The sequence below is a fragment of the Pan paniscus genome, chromosome 9 (assembly GCF_029289425.2).
Source record: "Pan paniscus chromosome 9, NHGRI_mPanPan1-v2.0_pri, whole genome shotgun sequence".
NCBI lineage: Eukaryota > Metazoa > Chordata > Mammalia > Primates > Hominidae > Pan > Pan paniscus.
Genome location: NC_073258.2, coordinates 101493714 through 101519102, shown reverse-complemented (window position 1 = coordinate 101519102; position 25389 = coordinate 101493714). Strand labels below are relative to the sequence as shown.

General features: G+C 40.6%; 1 protein-coding gene and 1 long non-coding RNA gene across 2 annotated transcripts in view; one reads left to right on the top strand and one right to left on the bottom strand.

Annotated features, from left to right (window-relative positions):
- ARHGAP42 (Rho GTPase activating protein 42) overlaps positions 1-21987 on the bottom strand; it is a 306430-nt gene extending 284443 nt beyond the window's left edge. Inside the window, exon 1 of the mRNA XM_003828397.7 lies at positions 21066-21987. Coding sequence (XP_003828445.1) covers positions 21066-21219 — 154 coding nt within the window. The 5' untranslated portion in view covers positions 21220-21987. The remainder of the gene's footprint in view (positions 1-21065) is intronic.
- Positions 20943-24721, top strand: LOC130540609 (uncharacterized). Its single transcript, XR_008954604.2, has 2 exons — positions 20943-21265; positions 23184-24721. It is a non-coding gene; the product is annotated as an uncharacterized LOC130540609 (long non-coding RNA).
- Positions 24722-25389: the final 668 nt, after the last annotated feature.

The window sequence follows — 25389 nt, the reverse complement described above, 5'->3', positions numbered from 1 at the left end:
TAACTTTAATTACAGTACATTTTTATAACTGTTCTATTTTATGATTATTGTTGTTAATCTCTCACTATGCCTAATTTATAAATTAAACTTTATTATAGCAATATATGGATATGAAAAACAGTACACACAGGGTTTGTTATTATCCTCAGTTTCTGACTGAGGGTCTTCAAACTTATCTCTGTGGATAAGGAAGGACTACTGTGATACAATTATAATATTTATATATTTTTTAAGTGTGTGCATGTGAACATGGGAGGTTAAATTAAAAATATAATAAGTTTATCATCATAGAAAGCCAGAGAAACATTTCTCTTTTGGAATATTTTTAATAGTGATGTTACTTTGCCTTTTCTATTTAAAAACTAGTGTCATTATAATATCTACTATTTGCTGATTTCTTGGGGATTTTTTGTTTGTTTTTTGTTTTGTTTTGTTTTTGAGACAGGTCTCACTCTGTCACTCAAGCTAGAGTGTGCAAGGCTTCATCATGGCTCACTGCAGCCTTGACCTCCTGGGCTCAGGTGATCCTCCTGCTTCAGCCTCCCAAGTAGCTGGGACTAAAGGCATGTGCCACCATGCACAACTAATTTATTATATTTTTTGTAGAGATGGGGTCTCGCTATGTTGCCTAGGCTGGTCTCCAACCCCTGGGTTCAAACAATCCTCCTACCTAGACCTCTCAAAGTGCTGGTGTTGCAGGTGTGAGCCACCACGCCCAGACCAATTATTGATTTCTACGTACCAGGTACTATGCTAGGTACAGCTCACAAAAGGGACTTAATCTTCATTTTAAAAAGGAGGCATTACCATTATTATTATCCACACTGCAAAAATGAGGAAGGCAGGGCTCAAGAAGGAGTGACTTACTAGGGCTACTCAGTGTACATACATATACAATCTCCATATCTACAACAGTGCCTGAAGTGTAGTAGGTGGTCAATAAGTATTTCCTGAATAGATCTGATTGGATGAAGAACAGATATCATATTCTCATATAAGATTCCTACGCTGTATGCCTACTATCAAGAAAGTATGTACAAATCAGTCTATGGAACACAGAAAAGAAGGCAGCTATCTGGAGGAAATAAAGGCTACACATGGCACCTACTAACTCTCAACACCAAGCAATAACAACATGTAAACCATATTTGCAGCAGGTCCACAGTCATGTAAACCCAGGAAAACAGGACCTCTGTCTGGCCTATATACCCAAGGCTTAGAGCAGTACCTGACACACAGCAAGTGCTAAATACATCTGTTGAATGAATATGCGAGTAAATGTCTCATTTTCTTTCCCCTTCACCTCTTTCCTCCTTGCTCAACACTGTCCTTTGCATCTTCTTGTCTTCTCCTCTCATTCCTCTTACCACCCTTTGCACTTATGTAAACATTGCTTTTGTCTCGCATTTACTGATTATGAAAGTTTAAAATAGTTATCCATCTATAATTAACAGAATGCAGAAATGATACTTTTTTAAATATCTTCTAAGTCATTCTGTTGTCACCAGCATATAAAGGCCCTGTCTGAATTTGTTATGAAAAATAATTAATTTAAATATATACTTGGCTCTTGAAATGCTTTCTATCATAAAGAATGCAATTTAAATGCTTATAAACTTAAGTTTCTCTTTGTAAAAATGAGTTGTAATACAGAGTTACTATATGACCCAGCAATTCCACTCCTAGGTATATACCCAAGAGAATGAAAATATATGTTCACACAGAAAAAGGTACATGAATGTTCACAGCAGCATTATTCTTAACAGCCAAAAAAATTAGAAGAAACAACTAAAATGTTCAACTGACAAATTGATAACAAAATTTGGTGCATTCATATATCTGAAAAACATTTGTCAATAAAAAGGAATGAAGTACTGGTCTATGTTTACATATGGATGAACCTTGAAATATGCTAAGTAAGCACAGCACTTCACAAGAAGCTACATATTATATGATTCAATTTATATGAAAAATCCAGAACAGGCAATTATGTAGAAACAGAAAGTATATTGGTAACAGTTTCCAGGGGCTAGGGAAGATGGGGAATGAGGAGTGACAGCTAATGGGGATAGAGTTTCTTTGGGGGTGATAGAAATATTCTAAGATTAGATAGTGGTAATGGTTGTACAACTCTGAATATATTAAAAACCAGTGGATTCTTAAAAGGGTAAATTTTATGGCAGTGAATTATATCTTAAGAAAGCTGTTAAAAAAATATAAATGGCATCTTTAAAGAAGGCCTTCCCATAAAATTAAAATCAACCCTTTGAAATGACATCTTGAAAATGCAAAGCTTTGTTACAAACAGGAAATATAAATCATTTGTACATTTTAGCAATATCCCTTGAATCTGAGTTACTATATATAATTGTCATTGCTGAAGAGAAAATTAATTATTTAATACAAATATCAATTCCCTGAATAAGCCTACTCTAATCAACCTCATTCTGGTAAGTCTACATAACATTCTAAAAGAGTTGTCACAATGATATTTGTCTTCACATACAAAGTTTCAGAAATGGTTCCAATATGAAGTGGTTAATGACCACCTGTAGACTTCAGCCTCTCCAAACACTAGTCTGACACAACTTCCTGTAAGCTCAGTCATGTAATGAGCACTTACTAAAAATATATCATGTGTCCATCTCCTGAGTCCCAAAGATTTGGTGCCTACTCTTATGGAGCTAACTTTCTAGGGAGAGAAACAGGGAAGTAATCAAATCACCCAGATAAGATACAATGAAAACCATTTTATTTACAAAATCACAAAATCTCAGATAAGGAAAGGTCCTTAAAAAGTTAGCTAACTCTGGGTGTGGTGGCACGCGCCTGTAGTCCCAGCTACATGGGAGGCTGAGGCAGGAGAAGTGCCTGAACCCGGGAGGCAGAGGTTGCAGTGAGCCGAGATTGCACCACTACACTCCAGCATGGTGACAGAGCGAGACTCCATCTCAAAAAAAAAAAAAAAAAAAAGTTATTTAACTATTCCACAGAAGTACAGGTGCACTCCCACTGCAAGGCACATTCAGGAAACTAAGCAATGATACATGGTCTACAGCTCTCACATCAATATTAAACATTAAACATATGCCAGGCACAGTGACGCCTATAATCCCAGCACTCTGGGAGGCCAAGGCGGGAGGATCATTTGAGACCAGGGGTTTGAGACCAGCCTGGGCAACACAGTGAGACCCTGACTCTAAAAAATAAAATAAAAAATAATTAAATATAATGCATGTGTCCAGGTAAGGTAAAGATATTGCTTAGAAAAATCATCTCACATCCTCTTTTGAATGAAATATGGTGGTGGTTATTTATAACTCTGGTCTAATTTCTCTCTAGTCTTAACATTAGCTACAGATGAACAAGGTGAGAAAACTAACATTTAATACCAAGTACCATAAATTGTACTAGATACTTTACATGTGTTATCTCAATGAATCCCAAAAATACGCAGATAAAGTAAATATTGCTCCCATATTATGGACAAAGAAAAAAACTCACAAAAGAAGCCAGGTGATGTGCTCACAATCAAGCTGCTAACAAGCCGCAGACCTAGAATTGAAAAGCATTTCTCTGACTCCAAAGCTCAGTCTCTTTCTACTATTCTAGGCTGACTACTGTTAAGGCTAAATCTTCAATGATCCTACTTAACATTAAAATGTTCTAATGATTAAAGATGAAATGTTATTAACACTGCACATGTGTGAGTGATAACACTAAGCTGTTAGCTACAGAGCACCCCTCTGTTTCTTTTAGCCAGATTTAATGTTCAGATTATTTGGTTAAATTGGGATTAGTTTGTGCCAATATACATCCTGACAGAAGTACAAAGCACAATCTCAAAGATACAAATCCAAGCCATAACCTAAGGACTTAAAGTAGGAACAGTGTCTTTCTTTTTCTTTTCTTCTCTTTTTGTTGTTGTTGTTGTTGTTGTTGTTGTTGGGGTTTGGCTCACCCAGGCTCACCCAGGCTGTGGTGCAGTGGCTTGAACATAGCTCACTCCAACCTCAAGCTCCTGGGCTCAAGCGATCCTCCTGCCTCAGCCTCTTGGGTAGCTGTGACTATAGGTGCATGCCACCACACCTGGCTTAATTTTTTATTTTTGTAGAGACAAGGAGTGGGCGGCGGGGGCGGGGATTCTTGCTTTGCCCAGGCTGGTCTCCAACTCCTAGCTTCAAGAGATCCTCCCTCCTTGGTCTCCCAAAGTGCTGGGATTACAGGCATGAACCACCAAGCCACCATACCTGACCTGAGAGTATCTTTCAATTGACATCTTGCTTCTGCATCCTTGTTTCATCCTCTCATGCCCTCTTACCGGTGGATATCACAAAACATCACACTCAGCCAGCGATGAATACTCACAGATTTCTAATTTCCATTAGAGCAGTCTGAGGAATGAAGGCAATACTGGGAAGAAAAGGCTGTGCACCCAAGAGAGTTTAAACTTGACAAACCTGGATGCCATCACTCTCACGCACTTTCCCTGTTCAGGATTATTCAGGATCTGCATTCTCTTTCTTTAACCTCCGAGGCTGGCCTTTTCTGGCCTGTGCTTCACTTTCTAAGCTGTCCCAAAAGCTAAGACTTCCTGTCCATTGTTCCCTAATTCCCTCAACCCTGGGACTGAGCTCCTTTTTAACTCACAGATCCAATAAGAAATATCTTTCCTTCTTTTTTCTTTTAAATATTGTTTTGTTTTTAGGGCACCATCCACATATCTGCTCCTGGTGATTCTGACACAAAGTTAACTGCACCACCTTTCCTGGATCAACTAGCTAAAAGGCTCAATTAAATGTTCTCACTGAGCCAGCTGAATCTTCCTCTTCAATTCTTAACTGAATGTCCCTTTTGTCTCTAATTAACACACTCAGCCCCTCCAGCAATGTCCTATCAATTTCATCATTTTCTTTTCTCACCAATAACTACCTGGATGATCTCACCTTCAGCATAATTACATTTACAAAACATCTGTGTATCATAAGAGACACCTAAGAAAGCACTTTTCTAAGCCATTGTCTGTCTTCGGTGCAGAAACTAACATGGGAAAGAGTTCTGTCATCTGCAGTTTGGCCTGTTCATTTTGTAAAATTGCTGAATTATTGATTTCACTTCTGAGAAGTGCAAATTGTGATCATCATTTTAAATAATTTGTATACACCACTGACCTGAGCCAGCAGAACTAAAGCACCAGTAGATATGTCTATAAAGTCTCAAAATCTATATTGCCTGTTCATTAAGCCCTAAATGGCAACCTAATTCTTTCTTGGTTCTCAAATCAAGATAGATAATTATTTTTTAAAAGGCAAATCAAAACTATATCATATCTTATAATCATTTCCTATTAAGCAGATCTAATTTGAGTGGGACAAGCCAATGCTTTAACATCTAATAGAAGCATTACCATTTCAATAATTTCTCATTTTTAGGGAATATGATAATAACATTGACAAGAATCTGTTAAAGTTAAATCTTGTAAAAAGCTGAAATAATTCCAATTACAATGATCCTGCCAAGAGCAAGTGAAAAAAAAATGCTACATCTTCATAATATGTTATTATGCATTCTTTCCATTGGCCCACACAAAAATCCTGCAAGAAATATAAGGCAAATGTTATTTTCATTTTTGATGAAAATAGAGTGTGGGGCCAATGGCTTGGACCCATAATACTGGTTAGTGGCAATGCCAACACTGGAACAAAGCTCTAACTCCTAATGATGTTCCCCAGATTATCTAGTCTGAGAAGTTAGCACAGAGAAGCCAGCGCAGTTGCACGTAAAACCTGCTGAAAGTAATACGAAACAGTATATTCATAGTCCCCATTCTCTGGCTCATTTACTATACAGATATTCAAAATACTCTTCCATCTCATGCTCTTAGTAAAATGCAAACTGGTTGATATTCAGTAGTTACTGAGCATCCACTATATGGTAAGAGCTAATTAGAACACAAATATCCAGGCAGGCACAGTGGCTCATGCCTGTAATCCCCGCACTTTGGGAGGCCGAGGTGGGCGGATCACCTGAGGTCAGGAGTTCGAGACCAGCCTGGCCAACCCCGTCTTTACTAAAAATATAAAAATTAGCCATGCATGGTGACACGTGCCTGTAATCCCAGCTACTCGGGAGGCTGAGGCAGGAGAATCGCTTGAACCTGGGAGGCAGAGCTTGCAGTGAGCCGAGGTCGTGCCATTGCACTCCAGCCTGGGCAACAAGAGCAAAACTCCATGTCAAAAAAAAAAAAAAAAGAACACAAATATCCTAGGCACCTAGATGTTTCTATTCAAATTGAAAGACTAATTGAAATACAGGCAAACCTCATTTTATTGTACTTTGCAGTTTTTTTACAAATCGAAGGTTTTTTACAACACTGCATCGGGCAAGTCTATTGATACCACTTTTCCAAAAGCACGTGCTCATTTCCTGTCTCTGTCACATTTTGGTGATTCTCACAATATTACAATTTCTTCATTATTGCTACATCTTTATGATGACCTGTGACCAGTGCTCTTTGATGTTACCATTGTAATTGTTTTGGGATGCCATGAACAGTGTCTATAAAAGCCAGTGAACCTAGTCAATAAATGTTGTGTGTGTTTTAACTGCTCCACCAACCAGGCATTCCTCCATCTCTGTTTTTCTTTTTGTGCCTCCCTATTCTCTGAGACACAACAATATTAAAATTAGGCCAACTAATAACCCTACAATGGCCTCCAAGTGTTCAAATGAAAGGAAGATTTGCATGTCCCTCACTTTATTTTTATTTTTATTCATTATATTATTTTTTTTTTGAGACAGGGTCTTGATCTGTTGACCAGGCTGGTCTCAATCTCCTGAGCTCAAGCAATATGCCCACCTTGGCCTCCCAAAGTGCTGGGATTACAGGTGTAATATACCATGCCCAGCCATCCCTCACTTTAAAGATAAAATGATCAAACTTCATGAGGGAGGCACAAGAAAAGCCCAGACAGTCCGAAAACTAGGCCTCTGTTGTCAGTCAAATTATGAATGCAAAGGAAAAGTTCTTGAAGGAAATTAAAAGTGCTACTCCATTTCTCCTAGTTCCATGAGGTAGAAAAAAAAATGCTACTTCAGTGAACACACAAATGATAAGAAAGCAAAACAGCCTTATTGCTGATATGCAGAAAGTCTGAGTGGTCTGTAGAGAAGATGAAACCAGCCACAATATTGCATTAAGCCAAAGCCTCATCCAGACCAAGGTCCTAACTCTCTTCAATTCTATGATTTCTATAAGAGAGGTGAAGAAGCTGCAGAAGAAAAGTTTGAAGTGAGCGGAGGTTGGTTCAAGAGGTATAAGAAAAGAAGCCATCCCTATAATATAAATGAGCAAGGTGAAACAGCAAGTGCTAATGTAGACGCTGCAGCAAGCTCTCTAGAAGATCTAGCTAAGAGTATGGATGAAGGTGGCTACAATAAACAAGAGACTTTCAATGTGGATGAAGCAGACTTCTATTGGAAGAAGATGCCATGTAGGACTTTCATAGCTACAGAGGAGAAGTCAATGTTTGGCTTCAAAGCTTCAGGCTGACTCTCTTGTTAGGAGCCAAAGCAGCTGGTGACACTAAGTTGAAGCCAATGCTCCTTTACCATTCTGAAAATCCTAGACTCCTTAAGAAGCATGCTAAATCCACTCTTCCTGTGCACTAGAAATGGAACAAAGCCTGAATGACAGTACACTGTTTACTGAATATTTTAATCCACTGTGTGGTTAGAGGCCTATTGCTCAGAAAAAAAAAAAAAAAGTTCATTTTACAATATTACTGCTCATTGACAATGTACCTGGTTACCCAAGAGCTATGATGGCGATGTATAAAAAGATTAATATTGCTTTCATGCCAACTAACACAACATCCATTCTGTAGCCCATGGATCAAGAAGTAATTTCAACTTTCTAATCTTATGATTTAAGAGATACATTTTGTAAGGCTATAGCTGCCATAGACAGCAATTCGTCTGATGGATCTCAGCAAAGTACATTGAAAACCTTCTGGAAAGGATTCACCATTCTAAATATCATTGAGAACATTGGTAATTCACGACAGGAGGTCAAAATATCATTAATAGAAGTCTGGAAAAAGTTGATTTTTAACCCTTATATATGACTTGAAGGGGTTCAAGACTTCAGTGGAGGAAGTAAGTGCAGATGTGATGGCAATAGCAAGAGAAGTGGCATCAGCAGTAGAGCCTAAAGATGTGACTGAATTGCTGCAATCTCATGATCAATCTTGAACGAATGAAGAGTTGCTTCTTACAGATGAGCAAAGGAATTAGTTTCTCCATGTGCAATTGGCTCCTGGTGAAGATGCGGTGAACACTGCTAAAATGACAGCAAAGGATTTAGAATATTACATAAACTTACTTAATAAAAAGCAGCATCAGGGTTTGAGAGGACTGATTGCAACTTTGAAAGAAGTTCTACTATGGGTGAATACTATCAAACAGCATTTCATGGTTTAGAGAAATCTTTTGTGCAAGAAGAGTCAATCAAAGGGACAAAACCTGCTATTATTTTAAGAAATTGTCACAGGAACTCCAGCCTTCACCACCCACCACCCTGATAAGTCAGTAGCCATGAACATCAAGGAAAGACCCTTAACTAACAAAAAAGATTATAACTCGCTGATGGCTCAGATGATTGTTAGCATTTTTCAGCAAAAACGTGTCCTGTAATTAAGGTCTGCACATTTTTTAAACACAATGCTATTGCACATTTAATAGACTATGTATAGTGTAAACATAAGCTTTACATGCACTGGGAAACCAAAAAATTTACATGACTCACTGTATTGTGATATTCACTTTATCGCGGTGGTCTGCAACCAAACCTGCAATATCTCTGACATCTGCCTGTATAATAAACAGAGACACTTAGGGAGAATGACATGTGACAGCAGAGGCAGAGATTGGAGTGATACATCTACAAGCCAAGAATACCCTGGATGGTTGGCAACCACCAGAAGCTAGAAAGGGCAAGGAAGGGTCCTCCCATAGAGACCTCAGACAGAGCATGGCACTGCTGGCACTTTTATTTCCAATTTCTAACCTCAAGAATTATAAGAGAATCACCAAGCACGGTGGCTCATGCCTGTAATCCCAGCATTTTGGGAGTCCAAGGCGGGTGGATCACCTCAGGTCAGGAGTTAGAGACCAGCCTGGCCAACATGGTGAAACCCCGTATGTACTAAAAATACAAAAATTTGCTGGGCGTGGTGGTGCACCTCTATAATCCCAGCTGCTTGGGAGGCTGAGGCAGGAGAATCGCTTGAACCTAGGAGGCAGAGGTTGCAGTGAGCCGAGATCACGCCATTGCCCTCGAGCCTGGGTGACAAGAGTGAAACTCCATCTCAAAAAAAAAAAAAAAAATATATATATATATATATACACAAAAGAATAAATTTCTGTTGTTTTAAGCTCAGAAAAAAATCATTAATTCCTCTATATATAAACTAAATATATTAATGCAGACAGATAAAATCAAATTTAAGATATTTTAGATATAGAATTGTAGGGCTAACAAAATGGATGGGGTGAAAAATGGGAAGAATTAGAAGGATTCAGTGTTTCCCGATAAGATTACCAGATGCCTGAGGTTATAACTGAACAAAAAGGAATACAAAGAGAACAAGCTGGAGGAAAAGAAAAACTTATTTTTTGACAGATTGAGTCTGATGTTGCCTAAAGCACATCAGCATCAGGGTAGTTATATCTCCTGGGCTGGTAAAAATCAGGCCCAAAGTTTAGGAAAATGAGGTCAGGGCTGGAACCCTGGGAGCTGATGTTATCATACAAGGAAAGCAAACAGTGAAAGGGCTGAGAAGGTACCACCAACATTTAAGAGAAAGAAAGAAGAAATAAAATGAAAATGGCAGAGGAGCTCTGCAACATCACATACTGAGAAACAGGTACAGTGATGGAGCTGGAGCCAGAAAAAAGTAATAGTCTTAGCAAAAGTCACCCCTAAGGAAAACCAGAATTGCTTTTAAAAACTCCCTCTTAGCTCATATGTCAACATCATTATTTCATGGTACACGGCTTTCCCAAATCTCCCGCAAACAGTGTGCCTCTAAAAAAGGCACCTCGATTATCTCTAAAGTTGACAATTTTTAAAGAGAACGTTCTTCCTTAAGTTTTCCATAACCAACTATAAAAAAATGAAAATTAAAAAAATTTTTTTAAATGACCTTTTTCTTTTTTTTAAACGGAGTTTCACTCTTGAGTACATTGTCTAGAGTACAACGGCACGATCGGGGCTCACCGCAACTTCCGCCTCCCAGGTTCAAGTGATTCTCCCGTCTCAGCCTTCCCTTCCCCAGTAGCTGGAATTACAGGCATGCGCCAATGCCCGGCTAATTTTGTATTTTTAGTAGAAACGGGGGTTCTCCATGTTGGAAAATGACCTTTTTTTAAGACAGGGTCTCGCTCTGTGGCCCAGGCTGGAGTACAGTGGCATGATCATGGCTCACTGCAGCGCAGACCTCCTGGGCTCAAGTGATCCTCTTGCCTCAGCCTTCCGAGTAGCTGGGACTACAGGTACACCCCACCACACCCAGCTAATTTTCTTTTTTTCTATAGGGACAGGTCTCACTGTGTTGTCCAGACCAGTCTTCAACTCCTGGCCTCAAATGATGCTCCCACCTCAGCCGCCCAAAGTGATGGGATTACAACCAACTTTTAAAACAGTTGGAAGGCTGAGTGTGGTGGTTCATGCCTGTAATCTCAACACTTTGGGAGGCTGAGGTGGGAGGATGGCTTGAGGCTAGAAGTTGGAGACAAGCCAAGGCAGCATAGCAAGATCCTATCTCTACAAATAATTAATTTTTAATTAAAAAAATGTTTTAAAATAAATAATAAAACAGTTGGAAGTCTAGTCTCAGAGCCTTTTGATTCTCTAGTATTACAGAGTAACTTTTTCATAGAAGGAAGAGAAAGTCTAATACAAGTTCCAAAACCATAATATGTAAATTGTTGTCACAACTGACTTTAATTTGCTTCCCCTTGCTCTCCACTCCCACCTTTTGGCCCCTATCTTTCATTCAGACATTTTAAGGAATAAGGAAATTAAATAAATGAAGAAGAGAAAATTCTCACAACAGCGAACTAAAACCAATTTACAGAGCTCTCATTTGGAAAGGGATAATACACTACACAGAATACTTATTTCTATTAGTGCCTTATCACTCCAGTCCAATCACAGACACAGACCAGTTTTCCAAATTAAATCATCACTTTTCCTGTATACAAAAGAGAAAAACTGAACCTGGGTCTTTCATTTGGATAAGCTCCAGTATATATTTAGACACGAGGGAACACTATTTGGCACGTCTTTCATAGAGCAGCAAGCAATACGGCTTTTTAGATTTGCATGAGGAAATATCATAGAAATTCCACTACTGACTGGCCGGGCGCGGTGGCTCACGCCCGTAATCCCAGCACTTTGGGAGACCGAGGTGGGCAGATCACGAGGTCAGGAGATGGAGACCATCTTGGCTAACATGGCGAAACCCCGTCTCTACTAAAAATACAAAAAAATCAGCCGGGCGTGGTGCCGGGAGCCTGTAGTCCCAGCTACTGGGGAGGCTGAGGCAGGAGAATGGCGTGAACCTGGGAGGCAGAGCTTGCAGTGAGCCGAGATCGCGCCACTGCACTCCAGCCTGGGCAACAGAGTGAGACTTCGTCTCAAAAAAAAAAAAAGAAATTCCACCACTGATGACCATGCCTAACTTCCAAATAAAGGGATGTCATTCCGTTTCCACCTACTTTTTTCCAGAGTAAAGCCAAGATTCAGGGATAGTATTATTATTAATCTAGCAAGTTTATATACAGGCAGCAGTTTTCCAGTTTTTTTTTACATGTTACCTGACATTGACAACCCTCCTAGGGATGGTTCCCCATTCTTAACAAAATAGAAGACACTCTCCAGTATACCCAGAGATGATCACCAAATCAGATAAACCAACATTTTAGAATGTCATATTTGGCATTTTAAAAATACCTTTAAAAATTAAGACTTTTTGAGGTAAATGCAGTGGCATGTTCCTATAGTTTCAGCTCCACAGGAGGTAGAGGTGGGAGAACTGACTGAGGCCAGGAGTTTGAGGCGGTAGTGCACTATGATCTTGCCTCTGAATAGCCACTGCACTCCAGCCTGGGAAACAGAGCAAGACCCTGTCTCTAAAAATAAAATAAAATAAAAAATTACGGGGCCGGGCACAGTGGCTCACGCCTGTAATCCCAGCACTTTGGGAGGCTGAGGCTGGTGGATCATATGAGGTCAGGAGTTCGAGACCAGCTTGACCAACATGGTGAAACCCCGTCTCTACTAAAAAGACAAAAAATTATCTGGGCGTGGTGGTGCACACCTGTAATCCCAGCTACTCAGGAGGCTAAGACAGGAGGATTGCTTGAACCCAGGAGGCAGAGGTTGCAGTCAGCCAAGATCACGCCATTGCACTCCAGCCTGGGCAGCAAGAGTGAAACTCTGCTTCAAAAAAAATAAATAAATAAAATAAAAAATAAAAAAAATAGACATTTTACCATAGAATCTAAAAATTGGAACTGAAAATCTGTCATAATTGATTTTACATAAAATAATCTACAAAGTGTTACCAGTTTTTTTGTTTGTTTGTTTTTTGACACAGGGTCTTGCTCTGTTGTCCAGGCTGAAGTGGAGTGGCACGATCATGGTTCACTGCATCCTCAACCTCCAGATCTTCAATCGATCTTCCCACCTCAGCCTCCCAAGGAGCTGGGACTACAGGCACGCATCACTACACCAGTTAATTTTTTGTATACTTCGTAGAGATGGGGTTTCGTCATGTTGCCCAGGCTTGTCTCCAACTCGAACTCAAACGATCCATTTGCCTTAGCCTCCCAAAGCACTGGGATTACAGCTGTAAGCCATCACGCCCAGCCACTATTAGTCTTATCCTAGCTTTTTCCCACTATATTCCATGTAAAAATTAAATTAGAGGAATTATTCTCAAAATCCTAGAAAATTCAGGCTTATTTTTCCTCTTTTATGTGTTCCCATGTCTGCAAAAAAGGAAAAAGGTTGGGACAACTGACAGATTATTAGCTACTATTACTATTATTCCACAATTCACATTCCTTACACACACTGTTCTATTTGTGTTCACCAAAACACTTTCTTTAGTATTATAACTGGATTCTTGAGAAAAGAATCAGAATACTGCAGATATAAAGAATGGAGTATTCTGATTAACCAAATATTCTGGTTAAATGAATCCTAGAGGCCGGGTGCGGTGGCTCAAGCCTGTAATCACAGCACTTTGGGAGGCCGAGGAGGGTGGATTGCCTGAGGTCAGGAGTTTGAGACCAGCCTGACCAACATGGTGAAACCCCATCTCTACTAAAAATACAAAAAATTAGCTGGGCGTGATGATGGCCGCCTATAATCCCAGCTCCTTGGGAGGCTGAGGCAGGAAAATAGCTTGAATCCGGGAGGTGGAGGTTGCGGTGAGCTGAGATCGTGCGATTGCATTCCAACCTGGGCATCAAGAGCAAATGAATCCTAGAGAGAAGAATCTACCCTACCAGAAATATCCAGGCTGATGTTTAAATTCACCTAGCCAAAGACAAAATAATTAAAATAATTACATTTCCATTGACTGTCCTGTTATCATCCTGCCTCTTTTCCTTTGCTTCAAGGGCCATTAAGGTGAACAAATGTTATGTAAGTTGCTACACTTATACAAAAACCAGCCATTATAACTCAGAATACGGCAGCTGTAAAAGATGGAGCACAGGTCCTGTGCCTTCCAGATCCAGGTGCTCAGCAAGTGTTTTTATTATTTTCTACTTCTTTTTGAGACAGTCTCACTCTGTCAACCAGGCTGGAGTGCAATGGCGCGATCTCAGCTCACTGCAACCTCTGCCTCCTGGGTTCAAGCTATTCTCCTGCCTCAGCCTCCTGAGTAGCTGTGATTACAAGCATGCACAACCATGCCTGGCTAACTTTTTTGTATTTTTAGTAGAGACGGAGTTTCACCATGTTGGCCAGGCCGGTCTCGAATTCCTGACCTCAAGTGATCCACCGACCTCAGCCTCCCAAAGTGCTGGGATTACAGCCGTGAGCCACCGTGCCTGGCCTCAGCATGTGATTTTAATTTTCAGGATGAAAGTCAGCAAGAAGCAGCCCGTGGTTGATGAGGCCTGAACCACTGGAGCTATACTATAAGGATTATCAGATGCTGGGCAGAGGTTCAGCAGGCTAGAGGAAAAGGAAGACTGGCAGAGCTGCAAGGTGAAATTGGTGGGTGGCAGGTGGAGCTGCAGGGAGGCTGGCACCGGCCTAGAAGGCTGAAATGAGCAGAAATTACCATTCATACAGCAGGGATAGCTGGGCCAGAAAAGGTGGCAATCACAGCTCTGGCAGGAAATCAATATTCATGAAAGTGACTTTAGACTAAATAACCCCCCTTTCCTTCAACCTTTCTTATCTATCTAAAATAAACATTTCAGTGTTGCATATCATTTACTTAATGCAGCTTAATATCCTAATTTTAAAATATTAGGATATTATTTATTTATGAATCTAGAGAAAAGATTTGCCACTCTCCATATATACATTAATAAAAACTGCACTTGACACCAACGCGATCCTGGCCAGGTGCTATGGATCACGCCTGTAATCCCAGCACTCTGGGAAGCTGAGGTGGGTGGATCACTTGAGGTCAGGAGTTTGCGACCAGCCTGGCCAACATGGTGAAACCCTATCTCTACTAAAAATACAAAAAATTAGCCAGGGGTGGTGGCACACGCCTGTAATCCCAGTTACTTGGGAGGGTGAGACAGGAGAATTGCTTGAACTGGGGAGGCAGAGGTTGCAGCAAGCCAAGATCATGCCACTGCACTCCAGCCTGGCAACACAGCGAGACTCCATGAAAAAAAAGAAAAGAAAAGAAAGCAATCCTAATGTAAGCTTCATCATTTTCACCTTATATAATCTGAATAATTCTTAAACACCATCATTAACACAATCAGCACTGTACTCTAAGAAATGTTAATAAATGAATGGACACTTGCTAAATCAGCTCTTCAGTGACTTAAAGTGTAGTGGTTACCTGCGTTTCCTGCACTCTGAAAGTACCTTGATCATAACTGTAACAGGCAGTGCAAAAGGTAGTTATTGCTAAGCCAGTCTCCACTAGACAGGAACTGTTTTTTTTTCCGACAGCGACCCATTCTCTGACCTAACCCAGGAGAGGCCTTTAATTATAACGGGCTGAAAAAAGAAATCTAGGAGAAATAAAGATACTGTTAAAGGGCACCTATTAAGCTCATGGAGATCATGAGAAGAGAGGTAGATGGAAGTAAATAGCCAGCCCAATTTAATTTCACTCTAATAAGTGCCCAGGCTCACATTTAAATTAACACAAGTATAACTGCTTTTACTTGCAACAGGTCTCTGGAAACAGAACCTTAAAGCACCACATTCCTAATCTACTAGTTCCTAAAATTAATTACAGCTCATCTGAAAGATGCAATTACTTCTGCTCATTTAACTTAAATTCTAATGATTATAAGAAGTAAATGAATGGTTGAAGTAATTACACCTCCACACCTCTGATTAGGCTGCCCAACTACACAAGCAAACAACCTTAGTGGAATAAGGAACTCTTGCAAAACAAACAGGAATCTGCGATGAGTTCCACTTCAAAAAAAAAAAAACCTATGTGCAAATTTATATAACCAAAAATATCCTAAAACAATGGCAGTTCTTACAAGAAGCTAAAGGATGACCAAGTAAATAGGGCAGTAACTATGGGAAGTCTCAAATTTTGTAAACTTGCCTTTTTCCCCCTTTTAATTCTTTCCTTGTGCCACCAAAAATTCTAGTAGCTAAGTGGGCCCTGAACACACACACAAAATCAAAGCTGGCTTAAAAAGTAAAACACTGAGTGAAAAAAGGCTAAGTTGCATTAGTGAAACACAGAAAATGAAAGGCAGAGGTGCCTCATCTTGTCTAAGGCGTTTCCACCTGTTATTTGCACTTAGGGTTTTCCTTCACTATAAACACCCACTTAATTCTCAAATCAAAAATGTATCATAGCAGCGTATCTCAAACTGAGGTCTGTGGACACTCAGGGTAGACACCTTTAAGAAACTGTGCTCTCCTCTGGCTAATGCCTTAATTGACTGCATTGTCCACATCATCAACATAATCGGTGCCATCTTCATTTGGGTCATGGATCACTAGTGCCAGGGTCATGGATCACTAGTGCCAGGAACAACTGCTACCAGAACAAAGGCAACATGACCGAGTAATAAACAAATAAAGCTTCTGATGGAAGGAAGGCCTTCATCAGGGCAAGAAGATTCTCAAGAACTGCAGGTTGCAACTGGGAAAAGTGTGAGAAAATGAATCATCAACAACACACTAGATATTATCAGCAATCTCTGAGAAGAAAATGAGCTTCAGCACAATAACATCAGCCATTAGATTAACTAAATGTTGCTGACAAGTTTTGTATTGGTTTCACAATATTGTTTTTATTTACTTTGTAAGCTGATTTGCTTTTAAGATTGCATGAATGTTATAAGCATAGAATTAGAGTTCCATGCTTGTGTATATTTAATTATCACAATAAATAATTAAATGTATACAAGACTCCATTATCTTTTTTTTCCTTTGATCAATACTAAACATACAAGTTTAGAAACATTTTCCAAAAAGCAAACCAAACAGCAGTCCAGTTGCAGCTTAAGGGAACTAGAAGACTGAAATAAGGAAGAAAGGATAGCCAAGATGCTGCAGGCTAGGGTGGAGAAGGAATGCTGATAATGCTGTCCCCACCCAATCAATTCAATTCAGTGAGTATAACTCTTGCTATTTATTTCTTTTTTTATTTTTTATTGACAAATAAAAGTTGTATGTATTTATGGTGTACAATATAATGTTTTGATAGACATAACATGATGTTATATATATTTGATACATTGTGGAATGGCTAAATCATGCTAATATGATCATTATCCCATAAACTTATCACTTTTGTGTGTGTGGTTAGAACACTTAAAATCTTGTGGCACTGGATATGGTGGCTCACACCTGTAATCTCAGCCCTTTGGGAGGTGGAGGCAGGCAGATCGCTTGAACCCAGGGGTTTGATGAGACCAGCCTGGACAACCTCAAGGTGAAAACCTCGACTCTACAAAAAATATCAAAAATTAGCCTGGCCTGGTGGTGCATTCCTATGGTCCCAGCTACTGGGGAGGCTGAGGTGGGAGGATCACCTGAGCCTGGGAGGTAGAGGCTGCAGTGAGCCGTGTCTGTATCACTGCACTCCATGACAGAGTGACCCTGTCTCAAAAAAAATAAATAAATGAAAATCTCCTTGCTTATCAAGTTTCCATTCTGTTTATTTCTGTCTATTCTCTTTTTGTCTCTTTTTTGGGGTCTGTGTATTATTACAAGGAGAAAGCTCATTTTACTTAAAGATGACTCTTTGAATTCAAAAGTATAAAGACAAGAAAAAGTAAAAGGCAAATTATATAAAAAATCAATTTTGAAATGTTTCTTTGAATATAATTCCTAAAAGGAAAAAAAATTAATAAGCAAAAGTAACCTACTTTTTCACAGCTCAAATTTTAAGACTGAGACCTGTTAAAAGGATACAGTTCAAAGAATTATATTTGATGAAAAGGGTAGAGATGTTCAGTCATACACCATTAACTAAAACTATTCACCAGTAAGAATATTTTCAAACATCACTCACAAAATATCTATGTGGCATATAACAAAATGAGCAAACAATCCTAATGATAAGATTTGTATAGATTTTCCTCACTTCACATGAAAGTTAGGACTAAGAGAGGTTAACTTACTTGCCAACTGTCACACTGTACTTGATAACACCAAAAGTCAAATCCAAGTCTAGGTCGATACACTTAATTAACTATTATCCTTTTTCCCCAAGTGGACATGAATCTGAAACGTAATAATGGATGTTGGCCAGGCACGGTGGCTCACACCTGTAATACCAGCACTTTGGGAGGCTGAGGCGGGCAGATCACGAGGTCAGGAGATCGAGATCATCCTGGCTAACACGGTGAAACCCCATCTCTACTAAAAAAAAATACAAAATATTAGCCAGGTGTGGTGGCGGGCACCTGTAGTCCCAGCTACTTGGGAGGCTGAGGCAGGAGAATGGTGTGAACCTGGGAGGCGGAGCTTGCAGTGAGCCGAGATCGCGCCACTGCACTCCAGCCTGGGCGACAGAGCGAGACTCCGTCACAAAAAATAAATAAATAAATAAAATAAAAATAATGGATGTTTAAACACGTGTTAAGTATGTTATACGTATTATTTAAAATTGAAATTATCTAGTTCAATTGAAATCTTCTAGTTCAATTTAAAGGAGCCTTCCAAATAGTCTACTGAAGAAATTACAACTTGAACCACAGAGCAAGGAGCATGTGTGACTCTTATTGGAATAGTCAGGCGTGTATTACCTAAGAGAGTGCAAGTCAAAACCCTCACGGGAAAAGTTAACAACAGGGATAAAAATAATATAATACGCTTAGAAATACACTGATGATTGCTTAATAAGGTTACATTAAGAATGCATTAATTATTAATAAAAATAACAGTGCAGTGCTAAAAAAACTGAAATGGGTAATGGATACATCTATTGAAATAGTCTATATAAAGTTAGGGAAGGTGAAGTCCTCCCCAGGCAGGAAAGAAAAACAGAAAGGACAGGCTGGGGGAAGAAGGACTCCCTTAGTGGAGTGGGCAGACTCATGGTACAGGGATGCTCCCACAGTGGAATGGTCAGCCCCATGGTACAAGCACTGCCAGCTATGCCAGGGGACATGTCTGGGCTAGTGGTCAGGGCAGGGGCAGCCAGTGATAGAACCAAGCAGGCTTCAAATCCTTTCTGACACACTCCTCCTATCCAAGCAGCTGCCCAGCCTCAGAGCATCCTCCCCAAGGGACAAAAGGTGGCTTGGTACGAAAAAAATCAGTGCTACAGTGTGACTTCAAGGGTTCCTTTGCTCCAAAATCCCTCCCATTTGGCAGCTGCTGTTAGGAATCCTTTTACCAAGGAATAAAATCTTTTCCTTTTCACAATGAAAGAAGTAATAATCGAACGTTAGTTAAAGTAATACACTCTCACCACAAACTTAAGAATCCTAGAAAGACAGCAGGTTGTATATTTAAGTGCATAAGCCAAATTAATGATGCAGGGCCTATATCTTCAAAGAGCCTACGCTCCCAAGATTTCTTCACTTATGAATGGAAGAACAAACCTATAATGACGGGAATCACCTGACTTTTACAAAGCTAGATTCAACCATCATAATAAAGTATGTAATGTCACTCGTAATATAATGTACATGTCAGAGCATTTATCACAGGTATGTAAGTATTTTCACCTTCTGAAACACTAAAGTTTATCTCAAGCAGAGCAGGGAGAAAAATGTAGAATATCTGGCACCCCCAACAAGAACTGGCTTGGCATTTGACACTCTGAGATGCAGCTGTTTTTGAAGAGGCATCATGCTCTCTTAGATGCAAAGAGGTTAGTCCCGCGAGACTTTAACCAGGATTTGCAAGCCAGAGGAAGGACAGTTCACATTAGTGTTTATGTAGGGTGGCAAGAATTGCAGACAAACTATATTTTTCACAAATCACAGTAAATACCATTATTAGTAGTAGCCTCAAATTCAGAAATTAAGTGAATATGGGCATAAAATATATTATCTTTACCTTGGTTAAGTAACACAAGCGGTTAAGTAAATGTTTTAACATTTGGGATGATTAAAATAAAAGATATTTTGGAGCACATTAATTTCAAGACATCTTGCTAAGCTCTCTCCTTACTGTTAATACATGTTTCAAAATATAGATCCGTTACTAGTATTGTCTCAGTTTTAGGCGCACACATCCCTATCATGTTGTTATACAAAGATGATGCCCCCATATATGTCCTGGGGGTTACTAGATCACCCAAAGGTCTCTCTACCTTTTGAAAGTACCTCATTCACCCAGCTTTAAGTGACCAGAGAGATTCCACGGCTTCATTTCAGTAGCTAAAACATCCAGAAGCCTCTATTAAGATGCAAATAATTTTCACAGGCTCCTTTGAAGATGGAAAATAAATAAATACATAAATAAATAAAAATAAATTTTTTAAAAGATGCAAATACCTCCTGGGAAAGGTAACAAGCCATATCATGTAATTGTGCTCAATTCTCTGTAAGAGAAACTCTTCAGTTTCAGATACTCTTAGGTCTTAGTAATTAAAGCAAAGATCCAGAGGATAAAAGGAGGAAGGAAAATTTGATCAAGAGGTGTATGGGAAAGGAGGTGGAAGAAGCCCTATATTATAGACTATAACAGTCTTTATATTCTACAGATCATCAAAAGTTCTGATTGGCCTTTAACCCCTTAACTTTCATCCCAATGACACACCCAACACCCACACAATGCAAACCAAAACTAAGACGCACAGAAAACTTGCAGAGTTAAAATGCACTGGTGCCTTGCTGTCTTCCATTATCTTACAAAATGGCAAAACTGCAAATGTATGCTTTTTAAAAAGCCAACTCAATGACTGTGTCCAATGAAGAGCCACTGACGTATGAGAGACATTAATAATTTTCTTTCAATATCACTAAACTAGCCTAATTTTATCCTCAAGACAAACTCTTGATTCCCCCCTTAAGGGCTTTTTTAGTTCAAACTATTAATAGACACAATAAATTTAAAAAAAAAATTAAAGTCCCCAACATCTTCCTAGGAGCATTACACAACGAAATGACTTTGAACGACTTTCCTCAGGATATATTCCAGTGCCCTGTAGAGAACTTTCCCCATCCCTGTAGACATGTAAGTAAGTAAAGAACACCTCAAGAACAAACTTTGTTGGCCACCAGCAGGGGAGCTCTTCAGCTTTTGTCCCCAAATCCATTCAAACAAAAGAAGCTCCGACTCCTCCAACCCACCCTTCAGACCCGCACCCCGCGGGGACTCTCCAGATCCGGGTGTCCACTCCCCCGCCAGCCCTACTTACTCCTCAACGCCCCAATGAGCAGAGAGCCGTCCTTAATGAGCTCCTTGATGAACTTGTTGGTTCGCTCCAGCTCAATCTCGTGACACTGCAAGCGCTCCCTGAAATCTGGGCTGTCCAAGTAGGAATCGCTGAACTCCAGAGTGGGCAGCCCCATGGCACAGGCGCTGCCAGCGGCGGCCGCGGACACGTCCGGGCCGGCGGTCAGGGCGGGGGCAGCCGGCGGCCGCGGCGGGCGCTGGGGTCGCGCGATCGCGGAGAAGGCGCCGGGACGCGAGGGGACTGATTGCGCGGAGGAAACGGGCCCCGAGCGCCGCGCCGCCTGCGCCGGGCTCAGTCTTCCTCCCCCGAGGCTAGGCGAGCGCAGGCGCGGGCGGCGGGCCGAGGCGCGAGTCCGCTCAGGTTGTTGTCATCTGGACGCATCGTCGTTCGGAGCGCAGGGGCGGCGAGGCTCCGGGCCGCGGCCGGAGCAGGAAAGTTTCTCTCACGGCGCGCAGACACTTCCGGCAGTTCCACTCCCCAACTCTCTTGACAGTCGTCGGCGTTGTGAGCCAGAAGCAGCGCACAGCCGCAACTCCGGCCGGGCTGGGGAAACCCTCCCCCTCGGCGGACGCAGGCTCAGAGCGCTTGCAAATCGCACCCGGGCTCCCAGACCCTCCTCCCCGCCGCCGCGCTCCCACCCAGCGCCACCCCTCCCCTTCGCCCCTTTGCCCTCCTGCCCCACCCGTCCGCCCGCACTGGGCTCCAGGGCTCCCCGCGTTGCAGCCCCGCGCTTGCGCTCCGGCCTTGGCTGGGGTGTTAGCCCTGTCCCCTCTTGGGCCCCTGGTTTCGGCTAGCCCTTGGTGACACTTCGGGGTCCCTCGCTCCACAAAAGGATCTGACTCCCAATATACCTCCCCTAACAGTGTCCCCTCCACCCACTCCCTACAATTCTCTGGGAGAAAAACCAACGTTAAGTTTCCCTAAAGTTTGAGTATTTTGAAGCGTAGATGGAAGATACTACTGTGTAGCGTTCGTTTAGATTTTACTTCACACTTCCCCACCGAATGCATTTGAATTCCACGTTGAAAAATTGTCCCGTCGCTTTCCCACCCCTCAGCTTCAACGATCCAGCCTGGAGGTGTTTCTTCCCCCTGCCCCCACTCCATAGCTGGGAAGGTGGGACGATTTTTCAAGTCATCCTCACTCTACGTGCTCCTACTTCTAGTAGAATACCTATTTGCATCACAATAGTAGTATCTCCTATTGGCACCTGGATGGAATTGTCCTAGGAGCGGGAAAATTTTCAAATTGTTGAAGTGGACTGGAGTTTGAAATAAATAGTTAACTCCTACCCACAGGCTTTATCCTTCCTCCGGTGGAGGTTCACCTAATAAATTTCTGTTCCCTTAAAACCTTGACAGCAAAAGAAACGACTGCTTTACATCTCGTCCTGACATCATCTATAGGATTTCTGAGAACTCAGATATTGTTCTTAAGGATCTGCTTTTAATTTCTGCATTTTCATTGCTTTGTCCATATGAACCATCTGTTTAAAAACTATTCTACAGATCATGGGAAAAATTCCACTAAAGTGCTTTACATTTTTCCCAATTAAGTTTCAGAGCCAGTCAAGATTCTTGGTTTCAACTTTTTAAATGTACACGAACATTAAAAATAACATGTAAACCTAAAACAGATAAGATAATGTAAACAGTATGGGCCAGGCGCAGTGAGTTAACGCCTGTAATACCAGCATTTTGGGAGGCTGATGTAGGAGAATCACTTGAGGTCAGGAGTTGGAGACCATACTGGCCAACACGGTGAAACCCAGTTTCTACTAAAAAATACAAAAATTAGCTCGGCCTGGTGGCGCACGCCTGTAGTCCCAGCTACTTGGGAGGCTGAGGCAGGAGAGTCACTGGAATCCGGGAGGCGGAGATTGCCATGAGCCGAGATTACTCCACTGCACTCCAGCCTGAGTGACACAACGACTCCATCTCAAAACACCTTCCATCCATATTCACATCTTTGGCCCCATATTGGCAAAATGGCCGGTCACTATTAGAGCCATTTTAACTCCAAGTGTTGAATTTGTTTTTGTTAACTAAATACTCTTCCATTTTTTTTTTTCTTTTGCAGGTTTGGGGAAGGGAGAGGCAGTAATTCTGTTTGTCAGTTAATGAAATGACATGACATAAACACCAGTGGACTGTGTTTCACCAGAGGTGATTTTGTATTTACTCATTACTCTGCCTGAAAGACAAAAAACCACCCAGGCCAAACAGTTTCCTTTCAGCTTTTGCCATGTTGCTGTTCCTATCAACTGAATCCAGTGCCAAACTGCTGAGATATGAAACGATAAAATATAACATTCTCTTCTTGTTTTTCATTAAATCATCGTACTGTGATTAAGTCTTTAAAAATGCATCATTGGTGTTTCATAAGTTGCATTTAATATGTTGGATGTCAATATTTAGTTTTCTTTAAAAGTGTTACATGCCAGGGCAGATGTACATTCTACGATATAGGTTATCATTTGCCCATTCATGTATGTAATGATATGTTTTATGTCTACTGTCTACATTACTGAGGTCTCGGTGGGGAAGTGATTTCTATAAAAAGACAGAAGCATTATCCGTGACCTCAAGCAGTTCTCAGAAAAAGGAAATGTGGAAAATAAGTACCCATATAGCATAAGGCAGAATATGCTATGTTCCACAGCCTCACACAGATGCTGTACTAATAATACATTGATGCTATTGTTTATCAATATGTTTCCACTCAGGCCCATCATTGCATTTACATGGAATTAGGATTTTTTCTCCTACCCTTCACTCATGATTCCCTAAAGTTTATCATGTTATAATGGGCTTATTTCTTGTAGGTGTTTTCATAGTTACTCATGCTTATTCCTGTGATTCATACTTTAATTATACCTGCTAGTCAGGCTTTCTCTTATGCCACATTAACACAGCTACTTGAGAAAAAGCAGAAATGCTTTTGCTTTGAGGTGGATTTACTGTCGGTTTTGAACTGTTGTTTCCATGCATTATTCTCTCCATCATAATTAACTGAACCAGATTCTTTCCTAGAGAATAGACTTTCTATATAAAAGATCAGCAATACCTGCAAGCTTGTTTTCATAAACAAATGTAATGGATTGAAATATAGCCTGTCCAGAAATTTCCACTTCATAACACATGACACCGTAAGCTGCGTGGTAAGCTTCGCAAATATTATTGGCTGACAGGCTCTTTGGCACAGAGAAATGTCTCTTTGTTTTCCTGATTCTGGAATGGGATATGTGGGCTTTGTTTACTTGCTTTTGAGAGCAAATAGGTAGTAGAGGATAGTAAACTAATATGGCATTTGTAAATCTGCCTAAAACTGTTTCTTGACGTAGATCATGTCTGACACTTAAGCCTGGCACTTCGTATGTACTCAGTAAGTGTTATTGTCAAGCTATTATTACTTTTCAATTAATTATGTAGATTTAGACCACCCAGACTCAGCTGCTCTGAGGTTAAGTTCAAGCCTGGTAAGAGATGACTAAACAGAAACCAAGTGTTTCTTCTTGGTTTCCCCTCCTCCCAGCTCCTGGTAACCATTGTACTTTCTGTCTCTATGAATTTGACAATGTAGGTATCTCATATAAATGAAATTATACAATATTTGCACTATGTGTCTGTCTTACTTCACTTAGATGATTCAGTCATCAAAAAGAGAAGCAAAGAAGAAATAAGAATTAGATATACATTTAAAACCCATATGAGGAGCCAGGCCTGGTAGCTCAGCCTGTAATCTCAGCACTTTAGGAGGCCCAGGTGGGCATTTCACCTGGAGTTCGAGACCAGCCTGGCCAACATGATAAAACCCCATCTCTACTAAAAATAGAAAAATTAGCTGGGTGTGGTGGTGTGCACCTGTAATCCCAGCAGGTACTAGGGAGGCTGAGGCACGAGAATTGTTTGAAGCCAAGAGGCAGAGGTTGCAGTGAGCCAAGGTTGTGCCACTGCACTCCAGCCTGGGCAACGGAACGAGACTCTGTCATCTTAAACAGATAAAAATTTTTAAAAACCCAAAACAAATAAACAAAAAGAAACAAGCATTTTAACCTACTTAATTTTTGACTTAACAATTTTCTAAAATACTCTTCTGCCAGCCAAAAAATGAAGTTCAGATTAAGCCCTTAGATAGCGAGATCTTTTTATTCTGCCTTATTAGAAGTATTATTATTGTCACACACAATGCTCTTAACATCACTATTTCTCATAAAATTAGTTGGTGTGTGACACTGCATTTCTGATGGGCAAATGTACACATCATTAGTGACAGGAGCCTATGT